We start from the raw sequence: 17900 nt of genomic DNA, 5'->3' as shown, positions 1-17900 counted from the left end.
TGTGGAATTTTTCTCATTTGGTTATTACGACGTTTAGCGCACCTCATTACGGTCTCAGTCATTTCTTGAGGAATCGGCTCTGCCCCTTCCACTATTACGGTTTCAACGCATCTGTGTTATAGAGTAGCCATAAAAAGAGAAGCCACAGAAAAAAATAGTTCATATGGCTCTGAGCACTATGGGACTTTACATCTGAGGTCATCAGTCCCATAGAACTTAGAACTACTTAAACCTAACTAACCTAAGGACATCACACACATCCATACCCGAGGCAGGATTCGAACCTGCGACCGCAGCGGTCGCGCGGTTCCAGACTGTAGTGCCTCTAACCGCTCGGCCACTCCGGCCGGCGCCACACAAAAAGATTCAGGGCTGAAAGATAAGGTGATCTTGTCGACACTCCTTTGTGTCGGAAAAATATCGGGAGTTTTGTTTATTGACGAACCCATTCAGACTAAACATTGCCTGACATACGACATCCTGGTCAATTCTGTTCAGTAACGTTCAACAGAAATTGTGCCTGTACCACTTTTATCTCCCAGTCGTAACTGTTGAGCCACTTGCAGCTCATAAGGGTGAAACTTTAAATCCTATTTCACAATACTCTGCAAAGACATACGAGGGATTTGAAGTGATCTGGAATGGCGACGGGCAGATCGCTATGGGCTTCGTTGCAGAGCTGCACGAACTTATTGGACATTTTCCGGCGTGCATTCTGTCATTTCAGGTCACTTATGCTCCACACTGGTTACAGAACTCGTTCACGCTACTATTTTATCCACCTGCGTATTGTCCTGCTGTGTGGAACACGGAAATGGTGGTCTGTTTCAAGGCACTTCATACACTGGACTGCTGCGACGCTCTGCACACGACAAATGTTTCAAATTGCCCTGAGCACTATGTGACTTAACATCTGAGGCCAACAGACCCCTAGACTTAGAACTACTTAAACCTGCCCGAGGCAGGATTCGAACCTGCGACCGTAACAGCCGTGTGGTTCCGGACTGAAGCGCCTAGAACCGCTCGGCCACAGCGGCCGGCTGCACACGACAAAACTACTCCACTGCCTCAGTACACACCTGCGACGGCCAAGTTCCATATTGAAGTAAAAATGTAAATGCCGTGTGGCCAGAGACTCCCGTCGTGTAGACCGTTCGCCTGGTGCAGATCTTTAGAGTTGACGGCACTTCGGCGACTTGCGCGTCGATGGGGATGAAATGATGATGATAAGGACAACAGAACACCCAGACCCTGAGCGGAGAAAATCTCCGACCCAGCCGGGAATCGAACCCGGGCCGTTAGGTAAGACATTCCGTCGAGCTGACCACTCAGCTACTAGGATCGGGCCATATTGAAGTGAATGGCATACTATGATCGTTCGCACACAGACTCAGATAGAAATGATGATGGTATTGTGATGCAGAAACTGTGTCAAAGAAACGTAGTAACAGTTCTTGGTTTTAGAGACTCAAGGTTTAAAAGAATGGCTTTTTTTGTCGAAATGTCAACTGCCTGGATAGTATTTGATAACTTCCTAGCCTGTATTGACTGGGAATATGTATACTAAGAAGTATGCAGACATTCATTTGTTATAGCGACATAACTATAATTTATGACTTATTGCTCCAGGAGAAGCAGCTAGCTAATTAGTTAGCTGAGAACTTCTAGCTTTTACAGGTGTTTACTATGCTCTAATAACTCAGGAGAATGTGGTCGGGTAATTCGTCAAAAACTCATATTTTGCATCATGTACCCCATGTTATTTTCAAGGTTCAAAAATGGCTCTGAGCGCTATGGGACTCAACATCTTAGGTCATAAATCCCCTAGAACTTAGAACTACTTAAACCTAACTAACCTAAGGACATCACACACACCCATGCCCGAGGCAGGATTCGAACCTGCCACCGTAGCAGTCCCGCGGTTCCGGTCTGTAGCGCCAGAACCGCTAGACCACCGTGGCCGGCTATTTTCAAGGGACGAATTGGGAAATGCCTTAAACTGACAGTGGAGGTTAGCTGTCTGTGGCGTTCGACGAACTTAACGGCCAGTAACCTCTCAAGTTATTCGAAGAAGATGGCTAGTTTGCTGCTTGTTGCGTAGATCATAAATGCGGTCTCTCACTGTAATGTGGCACGAGCTAGTTTACACGCATGACGCTCTTTGTGAGCGAAAACATGACAACATGCTGACCATTCGCATGAAAGTCCTTTGCATTGACTTTTGATACCTGTAATACTTTTTTACGCGTAGTGATTTACACATAAGTTCATTCAAATACAGCCTCACATACATTTTGAAAAAAAAAAAATCTGTCGATTAGGAGAAGTTATTAAGAAAGTGTGATGATTTCAGTTTATGTTTGAAGTTAATTTTGTTATCAGGTAGATTTTCAGTTAGATTCGTCACTTCAGTAGGTAAATCCCCTTAGAGTTTTGTGGCTGCATACCCCTTTCATTCCGTGCCACATTAAGGATCATTGATGATTAGTGTAAATAAGTTCTCTTTCTATTATGTTACAGTTATTTTGGAATTGCAACTGGTCGTTGGAAATAAACTTCACACAGTATTAAATGTGCTGCAAAGCTCTGGAAAGTATACATAACTCTTTAGAGAACTGTCTTCAAGAGGTTCTAGTATCGTTATTATATGCTTCTGTGCGACATAATTCTCCCTCTAAAAACAGTAACCAAAGTTTATCAAGCAATAACATATTAGTGAATGAAAGTAGAAAAAGTAAGTCAATTTTTGACATTTTCATCTCCAAAGGCTGCTATTATCCGTAACTTAAAGGTTTTAGAGATAGGGCGCTTAAGATCTACTATACAACTTGTGAAATCCAATGCAGGTTCTTATCAATAAGCGATTGTCTATTACATTTTTACTTATAACACTGCCTAAGTATCACTAGAATGGAAAAACTCTAACGCGTTTCAATGAATTAGTGGATAGAAAAGTTGTACTTGACATCTTCCCAAAGCTGCGTTAGCTGTTCTCATCTTCTAAGACGTGGAATGAGATTTATCTAATGTAGACGATTGATCGAAACCGGTTACAACATTTATTTCCTCATCACAGATGTGAAGGTGTAATAGATGTCAAACGAAACTGACTGTTGTACGCAGCAGCACTGTTTGGCACTGCGGACTTCGTTTGCCACCTCTCTGCCTCGATACTTACGCAAATTTCATCCCCTCCACACTTTCATATCGCTCTCCCTGTCGCCACAGATACGCCTTCCAACGTAATGAGCACCACATATAATGCAGAACGTCTGTTATCACTGCATCAGAATCCTACTGGCCTGCTCTGGCGCAACAGACCTGCGAACGAAGAGTGTGAAAAATCTAAGACTCAAATCTGCTCCTGACATTTCTTACTTACAGCTAAAGGTTAGTAGCCAATTGTAAAACTCTTTCTAATTTTGACATTTACTACAGTAAAATGTAGCACTTCTTTATGTGCATTGTGTTTGTTTGTGGATTGCGATGTGAGTAATACCACTGGAAGAAGTCTCATGAAAGGGATGTTAAAAAAAGTGTCGCATATCCCTACAGGATGTATATTGGTCGAAACTAAGAGAAAGCTTCCTGTAATTATGTGTCCGGAAACCAATACCTGTTGCCATGTAGGCCAATCTGTCCTCTCATTGCCGTCTTTGTTACATAGAAGTGAAAACAACCATAGGCAGCATTTCTTCGCAGTGAATTACGCACTATCTCTACACAGGGTGGTCAGAAACAGTTTGGAGAGCTTGTAAGGCTATTGCAGGCTATGTTGTGCTGGGAAAGAATTGTTAAGAAAAAAATTCAAGCAGCCCGCCAGAGACAGTGTCGCCAAACGTGTATTCGTTTGGTTTCCTAAGACCGAACAAGTGAGCGATACAAAAATTGGACTTGGGGCGGTAGTAAGGATCGAACCCAGACCAAAGGCTTAGGCAGTCTCGTGCCCACCATTTAGGCTACGAGAACAACTGAAATTAGTTGTATCCGGAGGGGCCAATTGAATTTGCGCGCACAATGACCTGATTGGCTAACTTCAACGCTAATTAATTTGAAAACGGTGCAACGTATCGTATTTTTTCGTTGACAATTATTTCTCAGCTCAGCTTTCTCTGCAACACTCTTAAAAACATTTCAGACTATTTTTTGAGCTCGCCGTGTATAATAGAAAATACCCTGATCGACTGATCATCATCCAGTCTAAAACCGCTAACGACAGACACTTGAAGTTTTGAGAGAGCGTTGACCTTATATGTTGGCATGTTAAGAATGGATTTTTCGAAATTCCACCCCTAGGGGTTGAAATGGGGAATGAAGGATTTTTGAAAATACACTATGTGATCAAAAGTATCTGGACACCTGACTGAAAATGACTTAAAAGTTCGTGGCGCCCTTCATTGGTAATGCTGGCATTCATTATGGTGCTGGCCCACCCTTATCCTTGATGACAGCTTCCACTCTCGCAGGCATACGTTCAATCAGGTGCTGGAAGGTTTCTTAGGGAATGGCAGCCCATTCTTCACGTAATGCTGCACTGAGGAGAGGTATCGATGTCGGTCGGTGAGGCATGGCACGAAGTCGACGTTCCAAAACATCCCAAAGGTGTTCTACAGGATTCAGGTCAGGACTCTGTGCAGGCCAGTCCATTACAGGGATGTTATTGTGGTGTAACCACTCCGTCACAGGCTGTGCATTATGAACAGGCGCTCGAACATGTTGAAAGATGCAATCGCCAACCCCGAATTGCTCTTCAACAGTGGGAAGCAAGAAGATGCTTAAGACATCAATGTAGGCCTGTGCTGTGACAGTGCCACGCAAAACAACATGAGGTGCAAGCCCCTTCCATGAAAAAGACGACCACACCTTAACACCACCGCCTCCGAATTTTACTGTTGGCACTACACATGCCGATAGATGACGTTCACCTGGCATTCGCCATACCTACACCGTGCCATCGGATTGCCACATTTTGTACCGTGATTAGTCACTACACACAACAAAATGCTTTATTATTCCAGTCTCTGATCACAAATGAATTCTTTAGACGATGATCGGTTTCAGTCTGTAATGACCACCTTCAGATCTTTTGTACACCATGTCCTAAAGTGATACGGCCATAATGGCATCGTCAAAACATATAATCAGAATAGCATCGTCACATAGATTTAAAATATGGTGTAGAATAGGCCACATCATCCACATAGTGATTATTGCCAACTAGCTACTGAGGTACCAATAATCATTATGTGGACGATGTGGCCTATCCTGCACCATATTTTAAATCTATGTGGCGATGCTATGCTGATTATATGTTTTGACGATGCCATTATGGCCGTATCACTTTAGGACATGGTGTAAAAAAGATCTGAAGATGGTCATTACAGACTGAAACCGGTCATCGTCTAAAGAATTCATTTGTTATCAGAGACTGGAATAATAAAGCATTTTACAGTATTGGATCACTGTTTGTACAAGCGATTATGTCGCAGTTGGTGAAACTGCACACAACATTTTTCGAATGTTTAATCGTCCAATATTTACGCTCCTTACACCAAGCGAGGAGTCGTGCAGCATTTACCAGCGTGATGGGTGGCTTATGAGCAGCCGCTCGACCATGAGATCCAAGTTTTCTCACCTCCTGCCTAACTGTCAAAGTACCTGCAGTGGATCCTAGTGCAGTTTGGAATTCCTGTGAGATGGTCTGGATAGATGTCTGCCTATTACACATTACGACCCGCTTCAACTGTCGGCGATCTCAGTCAGTCAACAGACGAGGTCGGCCTGTACGCTCTTGTGCTGTACGTGTCCCTTCACGTTTACACTACGTTATCACATCGGAAACAGTGGACCTAGGGATGTTAAGGGGTGTGGAAATATCGAGTACAGACGTGTGACACAAGTGACACCCAATCACCTGACCACATTCGAAGTCTGTGAGTTTCGCGGAGCGCCCCATTCCGCTCTTTCACGATGTCTAATGATTACTGAGGTTGCTGATATGGAGTACCTGACAGTAAGTGGCAGCACAATGCACCTAATATGAAAAATTAAATTTAAAAACAGCCGACCCGTTGCAAAGGATAAAGTAATCTTTACCTAGGTTTCGATAAGTTTAAACCTATCTTCTTCAGAAGTCGGCAGTATTATATTAACATGGAGTGATACGTCATTGCCATTTTTACAAACATCTCCGTAGCTCCATTAGTCAAAATCAAATTAGTTGCTTATGCGCTCTCCAACTTCCATGTACTTAATTTTATTTATCTGACAAACCCTACTCTTAGGGCTATATTTGATTTTGACTAATGGAGCTACGGAGATGTTTGTAAAAATGGCAATGACGTATCACTCCATGTTAATATAATACTGCCGACTTCTGAAGAAGATAGGTTTAAACTTATCTAAACCTAGGTAAAGATTACTTTATCCTTTGCAACGGGTCGGCTTTTTTTAAATTTAATTACGTGGAACCGTTGCTGTTACGCAGCTATGTTTAAAATAATAATATGAAAAACGTATGTTTTTGTGAGTGTCCGAATACTTTTGATCGCATTGTGTATGTCGCTGTTATGGCAATCTTGTAGCAAGAACTGCGAAAGTAGATATTTACTTTCTCGGTCAGAAATAAAAGAAAAAGCGTTTTTAGAATTCTTCGAACTTCAACCCATAAGGGGGTGAGATAGTGAGTGAAAAATAGTTCTTGAAAAGAAATCATCAGTAAAGAACTACTACAGCATTTTTAAAGCTCCGTCTATGAAAATTTGTACTATGCGTCTCGGTTAGAAATAAAAATATACATGATTCTGGAAATTCAATCCCTAATGGGATGAAATAGGACCTGGTTGATTCTTTGACTTATTATCGCCCGTCCCAAACCACGACGGATAGAAACTTGAAATTTAGAGAGGGTGTTAATCTTATACTGTAGGCACCGTTTAAGAAGTGTTTTTCGAAATTCCACCCCTAAGTGGATGAATCAATGGGTCAAAGATTTTTTGAAAATATATCGCTGTTAAGACAATTTTGAAGCTAGAACTACGGAAATTGGTATTTGGTTTTACACTGTTTGCGCAGAGTGTTCATTTATGTATGAGCAATGGGTGTAACAACACAAAAGTTCGATTACATGAAAAAAAAACTGTATAGGCCATACAGTCGACGTGAGCGAAGCAGCGTGCGCAAGCTAGTTTCAAAGTATCTGGCTCCACTAGAATTGGGTCACGTGCATTAGACACGCTCCTGTAGCGTCTACACATTGTCAATGGTTTGGACATACTCTGATGGCTTTTAATGTCCCCACAGCGAGAAATCCAACGAATTCAGGACGATGAATGGGAAGGCCATGCTACCATGCCTCCCTCGACCAATCCATCGCCCATGAAATGTAGCGTGTCAGATATTCAGAACGTGCCTCTGTACATAGGCCTAGGAGATGGCAGAACGCCGGCCGCGGTGGTCTCGCGGTTCTAGGCGCGCAGTCCGGAACCGTGCGACTGGTACGGTCGCAGGTTCGAATCCTGCCTCGGGCATGGATGTGTGTGATGTCCTTAGGTTAGTTAGGTTTAAGTAGTTCTAAGTTCTAGGGGACTAATGACCACAGCAGTTGAGTCCCATAGTGCTCAGAGCCATTTGAACCATTGATGGCAGAACGAAATCTACGTCACATGCAAGCCATCTTCCTTCAGTTCAGAGTCCTGAGGCGCCATATTGGCTTCCAGTTGAAGCCCATATGTACGTAGGCCGTTTCTGAGCGCCAGGAAATTGAGGATCTCTCAAAAACCCGTCGTTAAATGTGTGATTCGAAGTAATAAAACGACGATAAACGTCATATACGTTGTTAAGGAATTATTGTAACTTTCATTCCGTACTATGAGAGTATGTATGCTGTTTGAAAGTAATGGCACGGATCCATCAGAAGCTCATTGTTCTTGCTACAATTTGTCATAATTAAATTTTAGTTAGTAACACAGCTATGATTAAAGCTCCCAGGAGATGGTAAGATGCTAGCAATAGTGACTAATGTGTATTTGTGTATTAAACCAGGTCCTAGAAACGACGGAGAGGCTTCGTCCTGCCGTAGTCCTCAGTGGTTCACAACCCGACAACAGGCCACAGCAGTCCACCCACCCCACCACCGCCCCACACCGAACCCAAGGTTACTGCGCGGTTCGGCCCCCAGTGAACACCTCCCCCCTCCCCCCATGGCGATCCCCAAGCCTGGAAAAGGCACAACAAGATCTCGACCGATAAACCTGCTCTGTGGAGCATATTTTTGTCTCCAACAAAAGTTGTTTCTTATTACGTAATCTATCAATCCTAGACATTTGTTTTTGCGCCAGATGTCTAGGATTGATAGCTCACGTAATAGGGAACAACTTTTGATAGAGAAAAATTGTTTCCTGATGCTTCCCGGCGACGCTTGGCGCATTCAATATGATAGTGTTGCCTGAAAGTCAAAACATCTGCGCCACGTGAAAGCAGATAGGCCGAGCTTCTAAAATATCTTTCTCCACTTAGAGACACTCATATTCAAGATATTCTCGTTAAAAGTCACTCTATCAATTTGCTGGGGTAGTTAGTGTACACATGCAGCACATTGTTAGTAGTTTGGTGCAGTCTCGTCGCTCGAGGTCCAGTGAACTCAATAAAACGACACCTGGGTCAAAACTTATATCGAAAATTGGCGTACTTACAAATAAAAACAATGTATCTGGCAGTTCTGTATGTGAACCGTCGTGCGTTACGCAGATATGTAGGACCTCGAGGTCGTCCTTGACGTCTTGAACAATACCTTCAAAAGAGTTTCTCAACACTTTTAAGCAAATGTTCGTTACTCTTGTGCCAACATCGAGCCACATGGGACTTGATTATTCCGCGTAATTAGTTGTCTGACCTGTTAAGTCCGGGATTCCTGGTGGCCATTTCAATGGGAATGGAAATGCTGCTGAACCACGCCCAATCCATCGGTCTCGAAATTCTGCGTCAAGAAACTCAAACACCTGAAGAGGGAAGGGTGCTGTAGCTCTATCCTGTTGTAATTTGAAGTAAAATAATGGAAGAAAACAGGCAAAATATGGACAGAGCAAAGGAGACAGGAACACAGCCTAAGAATGAAGAGGCTTTGGGAACAGAAAAAGAAGACGGAAACAAGAAAAACACATGTAACCACGTCTGTGACATGACCGAGTAAGAATATCCATTCACGTATGTTTCGAAAAATATGGTCCAAAGACATTCTGGCCCATGATGCGGGCTCCTTTCCAACTCTTTGATATAATAGGCATTTTTCTTAGACCAGGAAACTGCTTTCCTTCTGTGTGAACTGCCATATGCCTTACAGTCTAGGCTGACGAGCCGTCCAAGTCTTTCCGGGACAAGTTCCCGTTTTTCACGTAAATGTTCTGGTGTCCCGAGAAAATCATCCGGGAGTCATAACTGTACCGGTTTTTAGTCTAGAAACAAAATAGATTTAATAATAGTTCCAAATCATCAAATATTTGTGAAAAACCAATGTCCCAGAAGTAGGACGTCATAGAAATATATTTTCACAACATATACCGCATTTGGTTTAAATCGTTTTATTCATAAAGAAAGAGAAAGACGTATGTTGGAAAGAAAAGCAGTTATTACTTATCCGCTGTCTCTAGCTTGCCAACCTTCCACATTATGGCCAAAGAGACAAGTAAAACCAAAACCAATGGAGGCATAAATGACCATCATTTAAACCATTTATCCTAACGGGACTGCAGCCATGTGGAAGTAAATTTTGTGAAGAATGTGAGCAACACTGCATTTGTTAGCGGTGCTTATGGAATATTGTTTGGCATGTTATGCATGCTTGTCCTGACAGCGGTTAAGGGTAGCGCATTGTTGGTAGATTTCACTTACTCAGTCACAAAGCTTCAAGTCTGTCGGGTCTGGAACAACTGAACAACAGTTCTGATTTATAAGTCGACGGAGGATCAACTCTGCGGACAAAATTACTATACTACTGTTAGTAGTGAGAGAGTGTGAATATTAAACTCAGAAAGTGTGGTGTCTGATGAAAATGCCCAAGCGGAAGTTTTCATTTAATGAAGCGTTAAAGAAAGTATTTCCATTTTTTAAGGAAAGTGACCTAAATGATAAGGTTGGGTATCCGATATACAGATCGGTGTTTAGTGCAGGTCCCCACGGGAGGAGTGACATAAGAGATCACCTCCAAAATAAGTGCAAGGAAGCGCCATCGGGATCTACAAGTAGAAAGAGGATGAATTCGTTTTTTTAAAGATGCCTGATTTAAAACCGCCTGCTGAAGAAGGTATCTTTGCGTATCATGCCATCTGTCACAGCCATAGCTTTAGATAAAATGACTATACTTTTTCTTTGATCAGTAAGGTTTTCGAATGACCGAAATATTGTTGTGCTAGAACTAAAAATGGAGCAATTGTTATTAATGTGTTTGCCTCCCATATTCTTACAGTAATAACTAATTAATTACTAAAACAAAGTATGTTTCTATAATGACTCATGCATCAAATCACAAAGCAATGAAAATGATTCTATTAGTGATTCGATATTACATTCGTGGTTTCGCTTAAAAGTAAAAATTTTGGATATTAGCGATGTTCCATACGAAACAGCTGATACACAAATTCAGTGTAATGAGAAAATTTTTCGTTTAATGGACGAAGTAAAAACATGAAAATACTAGCTTTGTAGGACCCGACAGTAATAGAACACAGCATGTTTATCAAAAACTTCAAGCAAAATTAAATAAATCATTTAGGTTGTTGGCTGTGGGGCTTATGTTTTGCACTGCAATATTCAATCAGCAGCGGAATGTTTGTTAATTGATGTTGAAGTGATTCTGTTCAAACTTTCCAAATATTTTGAAACATATACTGTTGGAACCCGCGCTTTGAAAGAATTCTATGAGTTTATTGGCGTTGAATACAAGTCCCTGTTAAGTAACAGTCTGTTCTTCCTGCGTTGCAGAGGGCCCTGGATAGTTTAGAAGGAGTTCAGTCATACTTTTTGTCCTATGACAACTGCCCTCAAATTTTGGATTTCTTCTCTAACAGTCATTCGCCATTATGATTGAGATTAGTAGCAGCTTAATTATAAGTTTTTGTTGCTACCATTAAACGAACTGAGAGTCAAAAATATCTCACTCACCGAAACTTCTGACTTAATTGACAATCTCACACAAAATTTAATTTCTAGAAAGGTCGACAGATTCTTAAGAACCGCCTTTAAGGAAAATCCTTCCAAAATTTTTTGATGACTGTGTGAATTACATAAAATAGCGGACTTGAAGTCAGTGTTCAAACCTTCAGGTTATTTCTTGGATTCGTTGCAATGATCTACCCCACTGGACTAACGTTCAGGATTCACTTAGGTTCTTACCTCAATATGGTATTCTTCAGTCTGCTTTCAATGGGAACTCACTATTCGGTAAGTTCTAACATGTTAAGAACATAATGGAAAAGCATATTAAACATTGGGTGATAAAGAAGTGCTGCTTGAAGAAAGGGGGACTGCTATACTTAAAAAATGTGAAACTCTTTATGTTTCTGTGGGGTGTGTAGAGAAAATATAAATTTAGCATTATATCTGCCAAGTACAAATGCAGCAGTAGAAAGGGTTTCCAGTCTGATTAAAATCTACTGGCATGATGAAAAAGGAAGTGCTAGTTTTGATACAATGACAGCTATTGCTAGTGCGAGTACTCATTTCAGTCTATCTTGCACAGAATTTTATGATTATCTTCGTTCTAACAAGTAATTGCTAGTATCAAATCATTGTCCGGTAAATACAGCAAAGATAAATCTTAGGATGAAATGTATAATTTGTGTCTTATTACTGATTAGTATTATTGCATAGTTATTAAGATTAACAAATTGTACATATTTGAAACAGTGACTAAACATTGGAAAAAAATATATCCGAGCTATTGCAATAAATAAGTATATATGGCCCTTTTTTATTTCCAAGGAAAACATTTTTATTTATATGTACTGTACCTACATTTTCCTTTCCATTTCACAAAATGAAGATACATTCTTGCTACGGCTTTTTCAGCTGCTGCTTCATCGAATCCCTAGTATCGATTTCATAATAGCACGGTAACTGACAAGAAATGTAAGCATATGTGAAGTAAGGAAATTAAGTATTGGGTATGAGCACTAGTGTCCCGGCTTTTTGCCTTTGAAATCTGGTCAGCCTAGCACAGTCGTCAGAGAGTAACGGTCGTGAGCGAGACACAGCGTTTGGAAACTGAGTGAACAAACACGGCAGACTGCAAACTTCTGCTCCATGCCATCGTCAGTTAATTATTTCACAAACATCGGTACATATTCTTTGGTTTTCAAATATCATGCATTGTAGAACGCAGTTATTCAAGTTCAGCTGCTCTCTTGTCAACAACTTTTACATAATTCTTATCATACGAATCAATTTCTGATGAATCATCAGCTGAACATTTCTCTTCATTGATGTGTGATAATTCACTCACCTGATAACCCTGATAACTGGTGCTAAATTAGCTTATGATATCCCTTTCGTTTTTATTAATAAAATTATTTTCTGGGTCTATACGCAATAGTTCTTTCTGTCTCCAGTTAAAGCTGACACCTACATGATACAAATTATTCGTCGACAGTGTAACGGTGTCTGCTTTACATCAGCCGTCGACCATCAGCCATAGGTTCACAGCTGAATTAATATAATCAGAACAATGTAATTTTGACTACAACGCTTTTCACCAGCTTCAAATGACGGATACGAATTAAACAACTACTTTTCTTCCACTTACACAAAGTGAAAGGGGGTACAGGGATTTGTTGGGCCACATGTACATAATGTGTGGAATGGGAAGAGTGTGGTATGTGTGTGTGTGTGTGTGTGTGTGCGCGTGTGCGTGTGTGTGTGTGTGTGTGTGTGTGTGTGTGTGTGTGTGTGTGGCCATCAGAGAGAGAGAGAGAGAGAGAGAGTTATGATTACAGCAGGTAGTTTGTTTTATTCACTACCCCCTTTTTCATTTTGCATATCTGCAAAATATAGAGCCATTTGCGTATGCGTTTTACCATGCAGTGTTTTATTCTGTCTACAGATTCGATTCGGAGGCAAGCTAACAACATGGAATCATCAACTGATACACGAGTGCCGCCACCTTCATGGATAAATCGCGATTTCATAGAATCAGCTTTGAAGAATGCAGAACGAAAGAAAATTACCGTCGATTCCATAAACGTCAAGTATGCAAATCCTGAAGGAGTTGGCTATACAAGCCTGATGTTCAGACTCACTGCCTCTCTGAGATATGAAAATAGTGAGGAGATACAGAAGAAAACCCTAATAGTGAAAACCACTCTTGAGTCAGGTGAACTGAAGGATCTAGTAGACAAAATAGATGCGTTCAAGTTCGAGGCAGAGATGCTACATGATGTTGTGCCACAGGTCCACGAGCAGTTGGTAGCGCTGGAGGGAGATGAGTTCCGGCCATTGGCAGCCAAGTGCTACCAATGGGGCCGGCAGCCCGCGGCTTTCCTCGTGCTGGAGGACCTATCAGCGGCCGGCTTCAGGTTGGCTCAGGGTGGCCAACCGCTAGACCTCCAACACTGCAGAGTCGCACTGCGGGCATATGCCCGACTCCATGCCTCTTCAGTCTACATGCTCAGCAAACAGCCGCAATACAAGGACACGTTCCGTTTTCACTTGTTCACAGACAAAGACGCTCTGCAATTTGTGGGAACTCTATGTAAAAAGATAATGACAGCCCTAGCGAATGAGTTTGATAAATCTCCTGGCTACGAGCAATATGGAGAAAGATACAGGACATTTGCTGACCGATTACTCGATGTTGCGAGTGAAAGAATGGAGCAGATCAGGAATCAAACAAAGCTTCAGGTATTGGCCCACGGTGACTGCTGGAAGAACAACATGATGTTTAAGTATGTGAATGGAGAAGTTTCAGAAGTCCGACTAGTTGATTTTCAGGTGAGAATGATGTTTCCTTGTTCAGTAATATCAGTGCTCATCTCACTAATCATATTTCGTAATTTATTTCTACAAATGTCTGGGCAGAACGTAACATAAACTATTTGGTTTAAGCTGTGAGGAGAGTTGTTATCATCCTCAGTAACTTGCTGAATATGCTGTTGCCTATATGGATAGAATTAACTAAGTAGAGTCAGAATTTCTAGATTTTCGAAATGTTTCTTATTTAACACGGACCGACGCTTACTACAGCAAATTTGTCTGTATGGGAAAGGTATCTAGGGTTTCGACTGATTTAAAGCTTCTTGGCTTGCAGAATCATTATGTCATCCAGGATAGGGACTCATCTGCCGGAGTGACATGACAGTCACTTATTGATATGCAGTATTTGATTGTTCTTCTGCTTAATTCTTGGCTGTTTTTGAGGAGGGTACAAGGTTTCATAACTAATGAAGACGGCCTCACATTATTTTGTTAGAAACGATCAGGCCCAGGTGTTCGTCCCATGGTCCAGTTTGACCGTTAGAGGTGAATCGCAATGGACTCAAAGAAGTGACGTGGTTCCCCAGGGCACTGCAGTTTGCGGAAGTCGAGAGCGGTAACCCTTTGCTCCATACTTTGACACTCTACACTCAGTCGCCAAATGTCAGCGGCTTTCTCCTTTCAAGGCAGTCTGCCCTTAAGCCACTGCAAGTCCCTGGTTTATCAATGAGCATGACGAATACACTTTCCTTCACGCTGATCTAGGAATGGGCTGTACTCAGTCAGCGTGAGAAAATTTGTTGCCTTTCATTCCAGATTTTGTTATCCAGTCACATGGGTCTTCCCCGCCATTGTGTTTCAGCGCGAAGGGAACACGGCTAGCAAATGATACCAACCTCTTGCATTTTAAGATGCCTTCTGGAGGCCCAAAATGGAAAATTTCTACAGGCTTCCACAGTATTCACGCATGCATGTAAAGTGAAATACTCGCTGGTCACTTTGCCAATGGCTGGGAGTCGAGTTTTCCATGAAGTGGGAAGTTGGTTTTGATAAAGCACAGTTGGAATCACGTTCGGGGTGACGTCATCTGGGACATCCGTTGTCCTGAGGTCGTCGGGGGCAGCCATTTTCTGTAGGCCAACTTGACCGTCGTTATCTGGTGCTGATTGGCGCGTTTCGTCACATATTTGCTGACCTTGGAGAGTTTTAAGTGTCGTTCATTTTCGCGAAAGCTTAATCCACTTTCTGACCAGCTCGCAATTTGTCAGATTTTACTACGCAACTTGTGTTGTTTGATTAGTTGTTTTTGTGTGATTTCTGTACTCGTTAACTTTGCTTTCGTGAGCTGCACAGAGTTGGAAAGCATTTTACGTTTTCCCCACCAGCCTTCCAATTAATTTCGTACCTGAAGTTTGAGGGTAACTGGCTCCAGAGCCCTTGTGAGATTTTTAAACGAAATCATTCCCCTTTAGGCTGTTAAAACATAATTTATTGCGATTGCAATTTTGACACGTGGTCATTTTCAAGCATTCTGCAGACAATCGGTCGTCAAACATAATACAATAAATATGAAACTGACAAATGTTGAAAGTGCAAATTCAAAGCTATATACGTACGTCGGATGTTGTGACCCGTTCAATAAAACATATAAAGCTGTGACATGCTATGTAAGAGTAGTTGCATTTGATTTTATAAATTTGTCTGCTGTTTCATAGGCTATTCACATTTGAAATAGACGGAAACCGCGTCTGTCAGTGCCGCACGGAGAAACGTTGCGATGAGTCAGCTAGGGGCTGCACACTTCATGGCGAGCCCCAAACCAAAGTACGCTTTTAGTGGGAAAGATCAATACCACATGGAGAATTTTTTAGTCTCACGTAAAGACAGTTTTCTCAAAAGCATGTCCGACGAGGCGGAAGTTAGGGTTGTTAAATGGCAGCTTGACGGAGGAGATAACTGAGAAATTTAAAGCAGCGAGACGCATGAGCGAACCGTACTGTCAAATCAGTCCGTTTGAAAGTGGGAGGACCCATTACTGGCATGACAGAGGACCCATTACTGGCATGACAGAATGTGACGCATCCATCTGGGCAATTGCTGCTCGTGTGGGACGAAGTGTTTCGGCAGTTCAACGGGTGTGTGCAGAACGGTTCACGGAAGACAGTAGAACTCGATAACATGGATTAGGTCGCACCACCCAGAACACCCTCCGAGGAGATCAACACCTCATCCGAATGGCATTGAAGGACAGATCTGTGTCCTCCTCGGCTCTGGCGCAACAGTCGAATATTGTACCACATCGTACACTGTCAGGTGTGATAGTCAGTCGCCTTTTATTACGGCATGGGTTACGTCTGCGTCGGTCACTCCTCCGCCTACTTTTGACGAAAGTGCGGAAACATGCTACACGGCAATGGTGTACGGAACGATGCTACTGGGGACAGGCATTGCATCAGATAGTGTCTTCAGACGACTCCACTTCCTGTTTGTTTGAGTCACGGCCGTGCTTTGGTTCGCCGCAGACAGGGGGAGCAGCATCACAGTGACTGCATTTGCACAAGACATACACCACAAACTCAAGGCCATATGTTGTGGGATGCTATTCAGTGCAACCACAAATCACAACTGGTGCGTGTCCAGGGTACTGTGATCATTGTGACCTACGTGAATGACATTCTGCGACCCATAGCCATATGCTTTCTGTGCTGCATCGCAGACGCCATTTTTCAGCAAGACAATGCACGACCGCATGTGGCTGCACGAACACGCGCCCTCTTGGTGTCACAGCATGTCAGTCTTTTTCCCTGGCCCGCCTGATCGTCACACTTGTCGTCAATCGAAAATGTGTGGGATACGGTGAAATGAAGGTTGCAGCAATGTGACCCAGTGCCAACCAACACAGATGAACTTTGGGTCCAGGTGAAAGCAGCATGGACGGCTATACCACAGGACGCCATTCGCGCCATTAAGCGTCGATGCCATCACGTATGGCAGAAGTTGTCAGGGCCCATGGCGGAGCCTGTGCCTACTGGGCAACAGGACACATGCTAAACCGAAGTGACTGATAATGTACATATCCTGTGAATATGAACGTCCTGTCACTAGTCGTTCAACGTGTTCTCTTTTTTTTTTTACGTGAGTGTACTTCATCATAGCTGATACTATGAAAATCTATCCTTAGCATACGAAATTCACACGACCGAAAACTGATTAAGACAGAGGCAAACACTTGAAGAAGACCTGCAGTGGTGAGAACAAGAGACGTGAGTGCAGTTTTTGTTTCTCATGCTGCAACCAGTGTACCCACTCAAAAAGAGTACCGACTACAACACTGCACAAGTCAGAACATGGAATCTCACTGTGATGTGCGTGCTGTTAGTGCAAATAAACGATCGAATAAAAGAATTATACATCGGGTGCCTCCATACAAAAATAAACACAACAGTAGAAGCTAATCAAATTAAAAATTAAACTAACATAATATAATCAAACCACTTCCATCATGAATTAAACCACAGGATTAATTACAATAAAATTTTACGCACCATAAACATACATACAAAAGTAAACTTCCCAAGAACTTAACTTCTGTGTACGAACAGGCTACCAATTTTCCACCTGCAACTGAATCTGCGAAACAAACACATTTCCTATTTGCGCTAGTATTCAGGTCAGTGAATCCGTGTTGGTAACTGATGTTACCAACATAGTTGGCCAGAAAGTCTATGCCCAACAAAATGCTTGTAGACAGATTAGGCATTACAAAAAAATCTGTGGACATATGTGACTCCATCCACGTTTACTTCGAAGATAGCCGGCCGGTGTGGCCGAGCGGTTCTAAGCGCTTCAGTCTGGAACCGCGCAGCCGCTACGGTCGCAGGTTCGAATCCTGCCTCGGGCATGGATGTGTGTGATGTCCTTAGGTTAGTTAGGTTTAA

The 17900-nt window shown here is 42.3% G+C and overlaps 1 protein-coding gene across 1 annotated transcript in view; it reads left to right on the top strand.

Moving 5' to 3' along the window:
• Positions 1-3295: 3295 nt before the first annotated feature.
• The window catches only part of LOC124595938, a 38022-nt gene continuing 23417 nt past the window's right edge, over positions 3296-17900 (top strand). The window contains exons 1-2 of the mRNA XM_047134857.1: positions 3296-3390; positions 13094-13980. Coding sequence (XP_046990813.1) covers positions 13120-13980 — 861 coding nt within the window. The 5' untranslated portion in view covers positions 3296-3390; positions 13094-13119. The remainder of the gene's footprint in view (positions 3391-13093; positions 13981-17900) is intronic.

This window comes from Schistocerca americana, chromosome 2, assembly GCF_021461395.2.
Source record: "Schistocerca americana isolate TAMUIC-IGC-003095 chromosome 2, iqSchAmer2.1, whole genome shotgun sequence".
NCBI classification, from domain to species: Eukaryota; Metazoa; Arthropoda; class Insecta; order Orthoptera; family Acrididae; genus Schistocerca; species Schistocerca americana.
The sequence above is the reverse complement of the archived record's forward strand: the minus strand, read 5'-3'. Positions and strand labels throughout refer to the sequence as shown.